Raw genomic sequence first — 10,636 nt, 5'->3', positions numbered from 1 at the left:
TGATTGGTGATAGGTAAGTTTGTTTATTACCAACTAATAAATTCCTGGTTGAAATAAAATAGGATTTACATTATAATATAATCATATCGTAAATAATAAAATGTTTTTTTCTGAAATGAAGATACATCTTCAATTTGCTTTGCTAGGGAGTTCGTTATATGTCTTCCAGTGTCAATGTACGTATCCAAGTATGTGATACGTTCCCTGTGCCTCTATAAGTTGAATTTTTTTCACATGGATTGCATGGTGTTATCGACGTAAACCTGTTATATTTTAATGGATTCTCTGAAATAAAATTATTGATTCATTAATAACAAAGCCTCAATTAGAACCTTGAAATTAGTGGTTTCAATTATATACCTTAACGATTACTTTGTAAATGTAGCGCAAAACTTAACTAATACCATATGTCCTCCTCATGATCCTCTTTCATATCTTTCTAACGATAATGTAAACTTACACAGTTTCTTTTTTTGCTCTTTTTTTTAGATGGGTTCAGGGGACCATCTCTCGAATGATTTAAGTCGTATCTGAGCAACAGAAGTCAACTTGTGAGGGTGGATACCACGTTGTTTTCTAGCAAGCCAATAGAATGTGGAGTACCACAAGGCTCAGTACTAGGCCCTATTTTGTTTCTTCTTTTTATTAGCGACATTGCTAACATAAACATCAGTGGCAAAATATGTCTTTTTGCGGACGACACTAGCTGCACTTTGAGCAACAAGGACGTCACGGCACTTCATAGGATTATATCAAATGACTTAATCACCATTAAATCTTGGTGCGATTCGAACCTCCTGAGTCTCAACATTTCTAAAACTAAAGCTTTGTCGTATAAAAACTCGCTGCAGCCTTTTTTACTTAACAACACCACCATTGACGTCGTAAAATCTGTAAAATTCTTAGGGCTTGTTGTAGACGCTTTGTCGAAAAAATTGAGCTCTGCCTGTTTTGCATTAAGATCTGTTTCTAAGGAGCTTAACTTGTCAATGGCTAGAACTGTTTATTATGCACTTTTTGAGTCGCACCTCAGGTATGCCCTTCCATTCTGGGGTACGTGTTGTGCGACTCAGAATTTGACTCCACATTTTCAAGCTCCAGAAGAGGTGTTCGATATTCACTGGGACTAAACAGCAGAACTCATTGCCAGGACTTTTTTAAAAATTAATAATATTAACTCTTCCTTCCTTATTTATATTTGAATCCGTTTTGCCTAATGCACGTAAGCATGTATCAGCTTTTCAGAAAGGCCATCTCATTACTTATCCACTCAGGAACGCTTGAGCCGGATCTTTATCTACCTACCCCACGCTCAGAGTTAGTTAAAAGTTCAATATTATACAACTCGAAAAAAATGCACAATCACCTGCCATTTGAAATCAAATTCCTAACATCATTTTCTTCATTTCGCAAAGCATTGAACTCTTATTTACTAGACAAGGCTTTCTACGTCGTAAATGAATTATATTTTGATAATCGAATTTGATCTTGTAACAACTAAATATTTTTGAATATTATTTTTATTTTTTTATTATTTTATATATTATTACATTGTAAACATTTATAAATGTTTATTTTAAACAATAAGACAATATTATTTGTATAATTTTTTGTATTATCTTTTGTTTGTTTGTTTGTGTACTTGTTTGTTTACTTTGTTTGTTTACTTTACCTTTGTCTACAAATTGTAAATTTTTTTGGCAATAAAAGCAGTTATTTCTTTATACTTTATATTTAAATAGAATTCAAAGTGCTTGCGGTATTTTTAGCAAGCCTAAAAATTAGCTTGCAAAACAATAAACTTTTCATTTCTAACCACAATTTCTCTTGACGGTTGATAATCGAAGGCCAAAATGACATTACCCACAAATTTTAAACGTTTGTTAACTTTTTCAACTAACTGAAAACGACCACCACTAATTTAGACGGTCTGAATGTCTTATATTGAAATTAGAGGAACAAACTTCTACGCTAATTGAAACCACTAATTTCGAGATCCTGAATGAAGCTTAAAACTATATTTTTTAATTTTTTATTAGGCAGTATTAATTTATTATTACTTTTACCAGCAGTACTCTTCATTTTATAAATCGTTCAGTGTTTAATATGCAACACAGTAGTAAAAAAAATGGCGCCACAGTCAATTTGCCGGAGTCGATCTATACATGCATGAGAAAATTTCCTATACCATACTGGATAACTAAGATCAAACTAAATATTCGCAATAATCACAACCACCTGGTCAGACAAATTTAGTATTTTTTTGTATATTTTTATATTTTGTGCAAAGAGTTTAAGCTATTTTGTGTACAGTTTAAGCTATTTTGCCCTATGTAGTTGACTATAAATTGACATAGAGCTTATAAGCTTGCCAAAAATTAATGGACATTTTAGAAAAATAATAACATTCTAGACACAAGTCTATTTTTTGAATAATGTTTTTATTGGATAGATTTTCGAGCGTGAATGACTTTTTTTCATTTTCTATAAATGACATCTACGTTCAATCCCACAGGCTTTTTATCAATTGTCGTTTTGGAGGCCACTGTGGCGACGTTTTTTTTCGATCGATTAGTAATTACCTTCCTCATCCAAACACTCTATTTGAGAATCTATTTTAGTTATACTTCTTTGTGTAAATTTGTCTTTTTCGCTTGTTGTAATAATTGTATATCTACATTTAGCTGTTGCATCTGGACATATCAGTTTATGTTGGTACCCACTGGAACAACACTTCACCCACTGGCGACCTGGAAAAAAGAAAACAGGAATTATTTTTGAAGGCAAAAGTCATAAAAGTAGAAAGTAGGTATGGAGGCATTTCAGACAGACAGCAGACATTTAATGAATTCGCTATAAGCTGTTTTTGTCGTTTTTTGTCGTTTTGTCGTTATAAGCTGTTTTTGTACTGTTTTTGTCGTTTGTTTTATTGTTTTTACTGTTTTTGTTATTATTTCTGATTTACAATAATGTACAAACATAATTTGTTTAGTAAATATAATATAATTATTTGCTATAGTTTCAGTTACAACTTAATTCTGATAGATGTGTTTTTCAAAAGAAGCTCACCTCGATAACTTCTATTTTTTCATATAAAATAACAAGATTTGGCGTGTTAGCATAGGACACAAATCAAGTTTGATAGGCGTTGTCACTTTCTGTTTCACCGGAAATGACTACAAGTTTTGATTTTTAAATAGTACACTCGGTATTTTTTTTTATTTGATAGAAAATGATATTCTGAATAGAATGACAAAAAATAAATAAATATATATATATATAAAATATATATATATATATATATATATATATATATATATATATATATATATATATATATATATATATATATATATATATATATATATATATATATATATATATATATATATATATATATATATATATATATATATATATATATTTTTATTTTTTTTTTATTTTTCGGGGGAAAATCTGCAAACCAGAGACCGTAAGTGGTACTGTCGGGGTGGTTGAGGTACCTTACCGACTAAAAACCTCTACAAACCGCTTTGAGTATCTCCCCAAGGAACTACCTTTCGGCATTACTTCTGGGGGAGGCAGTTTTATTGTGATGTTACAGGTAATTGAGCACTTCAGTCAAAGTTGGACAATAGCGAGTGTGGTAAGTACAAAACAGTACTAGAACAGTATGGTAAGTACACTCAAATTATTCTTCTTTTTTTACTTTCCAAACCTTTTGGCTTCGTTTTCCTTTGCAGATATCAGCGCCTCCATATATTCCCGGACTGCTTTCCAGTTCTCATTTGACTTAAGCATCGTTGGAACCAAGTTAGTGTAAAGTTAGTTTCTCTGTATTTAGACTCTCCATTAATTTATTTCTTTCATAGGTCCACCTTTTTGCATTCCAGGATTGTGTTGCTCTGCTGTGTCGTTATCGTGGTCACCGTAGATGCATTTTGGACTATCGGTAAGTTTCATTTTATATAAGTAATTCTTGACATCCGTGTCCCTGATAACATTGTGTCATAGCGTAGGTAACTTCTCCATGGCTCCGGTCTATCCAGTTTCTTATATGTGGTATAAGTTGTCTTGTCCACTGCGCTTTCCGTCTACATTGTGTTTCCATCTGTCGCTCCATGTGTTCAATATTTTTTCCCGGTTATACTCTCGCGATCTATCCGGACACGCCTTTCTCTGCATCCTCTCTTGTATTAGAAGATCTATCGGTATCATGCAACTAATTGCTTCTGCCACATCTGCTGATATAGTTGCGGTACCCTCGACATATTCGCAGCGCCAATCGCCTTTGAACTGCCCTTAACCTTTCCCTCGTTCTTCTTCACTTCAACGGCCTTCCCCAGACCTCGGAAGCATACAGAATGGTAGACGTCTGCACGGCGGCCAACATTCTGCGCTTGGTTTCCCCATAATGGGACCAGTTCGGCATAAGTTTTGATAGCAGGTATACATTGCCTCTCTGCTTTCGCTGCAACCGTGCGTATGTGCTGGAGTAAAGTTACCTCCAGCCTGAAACGTTACTCCCAGGTACTGCGCTTTTTAAGCACAATGACTTTGTCCTTTATTAAAATGCCTCGGCCTGGCAATTTGCGGCCTCCTACGAGTGCAACTTGCATTCTTTTTTTGAGGGCAATTTCAATCCACCTCCCTCCATCCAGCAACATACCTGGGACGTTGCCTGTTCTGCTATCACCAGTTATTTCCCTCCGCGCTTCTAGTCTCTAATAATTAAAAGCAATGTCATCAGCGTAGGCCAGTACTTCAGTTCCATGGGGGAATTGAAGCCTGAGAAGTCCGTCATAGAGAATATTCAGAAGAGCGGACCTAATTGCCTGGATCCCTGGGGCACACGCGCTTTGTCATTTCCATGGCACAGTCTGCCACCAGAATCGATCGATCAACTTAAGTAACTCTTGATGCCTTCAATTAAATGCTGACTGATTTCCAATATGACGTGAGTTCATTTTAATTATTACTTTCAGGATGCTGTGTTGAAAGCATTTTTTAACATCTAATGTTATAAAAGCAGCATCATGTCCCCTGTTTGTCAAAACTAATGTCCTTCAGATTTTAATCATTTTGTAACCTTACTAAGAATTGGATCTACTGTACTCATTCCTTTTCTAAAAACCAAACCGTCTCTTATTCAAACCTCCTTTTTGTTCTATTTCTTCTTCCAATTTTGTCTTTAGGGTCATTTCCAGAAGTTTACCCATAGAATCCAATAAGCATATAGGTCGGTTGAAGATTTATCAGCTTCCTTTTTTGGCTTTTCCACAAGTACTAATTGTGCACATTTCCATATTTGTGGGAAGTTAGCAGCCTTGATGAGGTCATTAAAGAGGTTGGAGATAATCTTGGGTTGTTCCTCAGCCAAGATTTGGACAACTTCGACCGTATATGCCATCCGGTCCCGGTGCCTTACCCTCGTTTAAGATTTCGTGCTGAATTTTGTATGTCTTCATCAGTAATTAGGGGAAGTGATCATAATGTACCTTGGTCCATTTTAATACTCGCTTTTTTGGGAAACAACCTCTGCGCTTCTTGCAGCTGCGTCTCTTTTGAATCGCACGTCTGACCTTTATTTTCTTAGTTTACGATCTTGTATGCCTGTCCCCAGATGTCCTCTTCCAAATTGTCTAACATGTCTCTCCATAACTGCTCTCTTTTGATTTTAGAATCTTCTTCTTAGGGTACTGCGCGCTATACGGTACTCTGTTTCGGCTTCATTTGAATTCGTCTGGGATAATTCATTTCTGTGCGATCTGGTAAGAGTTCTTCTAGCTCTCAGACATTGTTTTCGGGCGTCCGCTATATCGCTATTCCACCAGTATGCTGGTTTCTATTATATTTTGAAGATTGATTTTCTAAAGTTTCTCGACATACTTTTTTGCAAACATTTAATGAGTTCCTCTCCTCCAACATTTTTATAGGTTGGTATGTTGTTTCTTATTGAAAGCTTTACCTTCTCCTCTTTGTCTAGCTTAAAATTCCAGCGCGTCTTCAGAATATCTCCTCTCTCCTTCCCATCATTAATCCCAAATTCGAACTTTTATTGTTCGATGGTCGGAAAAAGATTTTCCTCAGTCAAAACGCGCCAATTTCTCATCAGTACCATTGCTCTTGTCGTACCAAAGGTAACATCAAGATGTGATCTGCTGTTTCTTCGCACAAAAGTTGGTTCATCTCCATTATTTGCGACTAACAGGTCATTTTGAGGTCTTCTTTTGTAGATCCCCATAGAGGAGATTTAGAATTAAGATCGCCGACAACTATTGTTGGTTTACTTCTACACACGTATTTTTCTACATCTAATAAAACCTTATCTAAGTAACTTAATTCTACATTTGGTGAAACGTAACACACAATAACAATACAGGTCTGAAACTCAACACACACAAAGTCATTCCCCGTTTGTATATTTATCACAGCAGTCCTATCACATATATTTCGGATTATCACAGCAGTATTTAAGTTACGATCACAGATATACTCTTTTTCTCTTCTATATATATATATATATATTTATCCCATAAATATATATATATATATATATATATCTATATATATATATATATATATATATATATATATATATATATATATATATATATATATTTATCCCATAAATATCAAATTTTGACATTTTCTCTTAAAAAATTGTATTTTAAATGTAATTGTGTTTAATTACAGTGCTATGACAATAAATACCGTGTGCTCGAAAATATCGGCGTCCAGTTGGCTTGGAAATAACGATAGATAACATTTCCCATTCGCCGACGCCGATTTTTTTGATCATATTGTATAACGACAATTTTACTGGAAATACCACGTATGTCATATCAAATTATACGTAAAAACTGTTTTTTTTCAAATATGCTACCACCCTTGTTTTAGTTTAATTAGTTATGATTAAAAATACGAATTAGTCATCTTTTAACCCGCCAGGAAAACATACGAAAAACATTACACGATCAAATGTATTTTTCCAAGGCTTCTTGATTAAAAAAAAATACTTCTACGCTACGACAGACATGGCGTTCGAGACTGAAATTCAAAATACTATTGTAAATGATATGCCATTCTATTCAGAATGTCATTTTCTATCACATAAAGCAAAAAATACCCGCGGCTTTAAAAATCAAAAAATTTCCCAAGAAACAGGAAGTGACCGATATTAATTGAATACGTCAGTCAATATTGATTTATGTCATATAATAACATACCAAATACCGTTTTTTATCTGAAGAAACAAAAAAATTATAGGGATGAGCCAGTTTGGACAAACACCCTGTATGTTATACTTAGTAGTTTTTATTTTTCCAAAGAAATGGTTACTTATTGTGATTAGTATTTACCTTCATGTAGAGCATAAGTTTTTGTATTTCCATTTGTAAACACAAATAAACTACTAACTAACAGAAGAACTGTGAAAGCAACTGTTAATTTAAAAGACATTTTATAACATTGAGATCTCGTTGCTAACTGTGTTGTAGTTTTAGTGACATGAAGCAACAACTGATATATTCCTAAACCTTTTTTTATAATAATTGTGCTTCGCAAATGGATCCTTTATGAAATAAGAAGGAAGTGTTTTATCTAATAGACATTTTTATGAGATAAAAGTAAGGTTAATCAAAAATGCATAATAAACGATAGTGTAGTAATATTGAAATATTACAAAGTTGTAATAAAACAGCAGTTTCTAAGAAAGAAATTTTTAATATTAATATATAGATCTAGTAAAATAATTTTTGTCATTGCCCATGATAAAACGAAAATATACTTAAATCAAGGAGTCTTTTATTTTCCTCGGTCGTTTAAGTCCTCAGAAATTTCTTTGAGTGACCGTTGCCTTTGCCGTTGCGTTAGAGGACTCTCATTCCAGGTTACGGATGTCAACATTCAAGGTTCTTGAGTTCCACTTTAAGTTGTTTTTCACTTGGTTCTTGTCCAGTTAGTGGAGTGTTCGCTCCTTTTTTTGTTCCCTTTTTTTATTATCTTCTATACTTTGGTGTGCTGGCACCCAGAGTAGGAAGTGGAGATTTTATTACGTTTGCTTAATTTGTTCAGCTTTTCTAGGGATTCTTTGATCAACTTCGAGTTGATGGTTACTGAGTTGATAGCTCTCGAGGCTGCTTGACTATCGGATAAGATGTATATTTCTTGTTTCCGATAGTTATTATCTAAGATAAGTTGTACGCATCATTCAATAGCATTATTTCTGCCTGAACGATGCCGGGGCAGGTGCCTATTGGTTGGGAGTATTTAGTTTTCAGCCCAAATGCTCCTATCCCTATTCCTGCTTTGGTTTTGGAAGCCTCAGTATACCACGTTATAGTATGGTTTTTACCTGCTGAGCAAATGTTTCTCTCTTCAAGTTCTTTTTGTTGCTCAAAATTTAACATTGCTAGAGAGCGATGTTAATAAATCATCAAAATTATTCAATACTTTATTAGAATATATGTTTAAGCGAATTGATTTTGGAGAAAAGGATGTAAACATTATTGGTGAAAAATTAATCGTTTAAAATTTTCCGATGATCAGGGGCGGATACGGAAGTAATGTACAACATGCTCTTTAGGGCGCCATTTTAACCCTAAAGCCTAATATTTAACCCAATTTACAGATTTAGGGGGAGCCCATGAGGCCCGGGCTCCCCCTCTGTATCCGCCACTGCCGTTGATATTGTATTGATAGCAGACTGTATTACCGAAGCAAAAGATATGCCCTAGAGACTTAATAAGGCTTCTGTTGGCGTAGATCTAAAATTAAACAAATCAATCAAGATGATTTTACTGAATACACCACACCGGAAAAATCTAGGGATATCATTTTATTAAAGTTAAAAATAAATGTTATGAATAAACAACCACATATTTGTAGGCCGATTCTTTCTACTTCGATTGAAACGAAGTAGTCACACTAGTTACTTCTAAATTTGGGATATTTGCAGAAGTGTTTTGTGCATTTTTTGTCAAATGTATAAAAAGCCCCTAGCATCAATTGTTCGAATTTAACCTGTACTGGCTATGTTTTTATGATAACTGGCCAGAATTCATTCAAATAACTCTGTTTAGTATTAAACGACATTAAGGAGCGTAGACATCTTAACAGAGACGAAATGCTAAGGGGCCATGGTTATGCTTCTTACAGCATGGAATGCGCCAAATCGACGTAAGTAGAGCATTAAATACAACGCAAGTGTAATATCGCGATTAAATACACGCTACCGTGAAAGTGGTGATGTTGAAAGGCACACATGGCGACATCGCATTACTACCCCCAGCAAGATCATTTTTTACAATCAAATGCTCGACGTCGACCGACTCCTACAGCACCAGTGCTTAGTTTAATTCTCCAGGAAACATATAATAAACTGCTAGTCCTGACATCACTGCAATATTTAAGATTTCGACGATTAATGAAGTTATAGAATTCTTAGACAGCATCAACATAACGAAAAAACTTTAATTTCTAATTTAAAATAACCTCATATTAAATAAAGCTTATTATTGAGCGCTAAAAAACCCTCGCTGTTGACGCGCTCTATAAATCAATACCTCTCTCTCTCTCTCTCTCTCTCTTTTTCGTTAGTATATTCTGTGGTGCCTCATTTTCGTGTGTTTCATGGGATTTCTCGTTTATGAGTAGAGATACAAAGATATGGTTTTAATCACTGTTCTACTTTTTTATGAAACCAAAGATGCTACACAAAGATTTGTCCAAGCCCCCTTGGTTTCGGAAATATAGGGCGAATTTGAAAATGTTGCACTTTTCGATCTCCTTCGTATCTTGGTTAGCTTATAATTTATTATTATCGAAAAGGTGAAAACTGAGAGAATATTTTACGTAGAAACCAGTGATGTATCTAACCAGTTTTTCGCTAAAAGGTGTCATTTCCGAAATTTGACTCAAACTTATGTTTTTTTAGATGCGATACCATGTATATTATTTTAAGCGAAAGCAAGCGAAAAACAAGTAAAACACACGAAATGGGACACCCTGTAGAGTAATCCTGTGTAATTTACCATTTTCAAACTCTATAATATTAAATGCGCATTATGCAGACCAGCACGCGGTCTATATTAATTATTCTCTAATGAAAACGATCCATAATAACGTTCTATCGACGATAAAATTGAAAAATGAACAGTCGAACATAAAAAAAGGAACTGTATTGGCGTCTCCGGGGGGAAAACCATTTGTAAACTACCATAATGGAGGAATAATGGATGCCATTACCTTACCTCATAAAAAGGGCTTCTAGCCAAAATAAAAGGGCTTTTTTTCAGCGGCTCTTTTTGTCATTGTTTTCGAATTATGGTTTATTTTCGGTGAGGTTTTGAATTGTCTGTGAAAGGTTTTATTCCCTTAATTTAAGATATTAAAGGGGTTATATTCAGTTTGTTACTTTCGTTCTTAATGACATCTTTGAAATAGGGACTCTTACAAGTGGTGCTTTATATTTTTATTTATGATATATTTTGAGAACATTAGAAGTACATACAACTATAAATTACAAATTAGTTACATTTAGACTTTATTATTTTTGCTTGTTATCTTTGTTGATATTGTAAATATTGAGATATACCCTCATGTCTAATGTCAGATTACCATAAAGGACATTCAT

General features: G+C 34.2%; 1 protein-coding gene across 1 annotated transcript; it reads right to left on the bottom strand.

Moving 5' to 3' along the window:
• LOC115879924 lies at positions 1 to 7,533 on the bottom strand. The gene is made up of 3 exons (XM_030896979.1): positions 7,362 to 7,533; positions 2,583 to 2,750; positions 1 to 285 (listed from the first exon to the last, which is right to left on the bottom strand). Exons 1-3 carry the CDS (start codon positions 7,459 to 7,461, stop codon positions 155 to 157), a joined length of 399 nt encoding a protein of 132 aa, XP_030752839.1. The 5' UTR covers positions 7,462 to 7,533; the 3' UTR covers positions 1 to 154.
• Positions 7,534 to 10,636: the final 3,103 nt, after the last annotated feature.

The sequence above is a fragment of the Sitophilus oryzae genome, unplaced genomic scaffold (assembly GCF_002938485.1).
Source record: "Sitophilus oryzae breed Bouriz unplaced genomic scaffold, Soryzae_2.0 scaffold_1590_pilon_pilon, whole genome shotgun sequence".
Lineage (NCBI taxonomy): Eukaryota > Metazoa > Arthropoda > Insecta > Coleoptera > Curculionidae > Sitophilus > Sitophilus oryzae.
The sequence above is the reverse complement of the archived record's forward strand: the minus strand, read 5'-3'. Positions and strand labels throughout refer to the sequence as shown.

Bases quoted from the DNA above. Each gene is read 5' to 3' on its own strand.
- LOC115879924 (XM_030896979.1), bottom strand. From the start codon at position 7,461: ATGTCTTTTAAATTAACAGTTGCTTTCACAGTTCTTCTGTTAGTTAGT. The intron at 2,751-7,361 runs GTAAATACTAAT...TCTTTTTTCCAG, and splicing joins AACTTATGCTCTACATGAAG to GTCGCCAGTGGGTGAAGTGT. The intron at 286-2,582 runs GTAATTACTAAT...ATTTTATTTCAG, and splicing joins AGAGTGTTTGGATGAGGAAG to AGAATCCATTAAAATATAAC.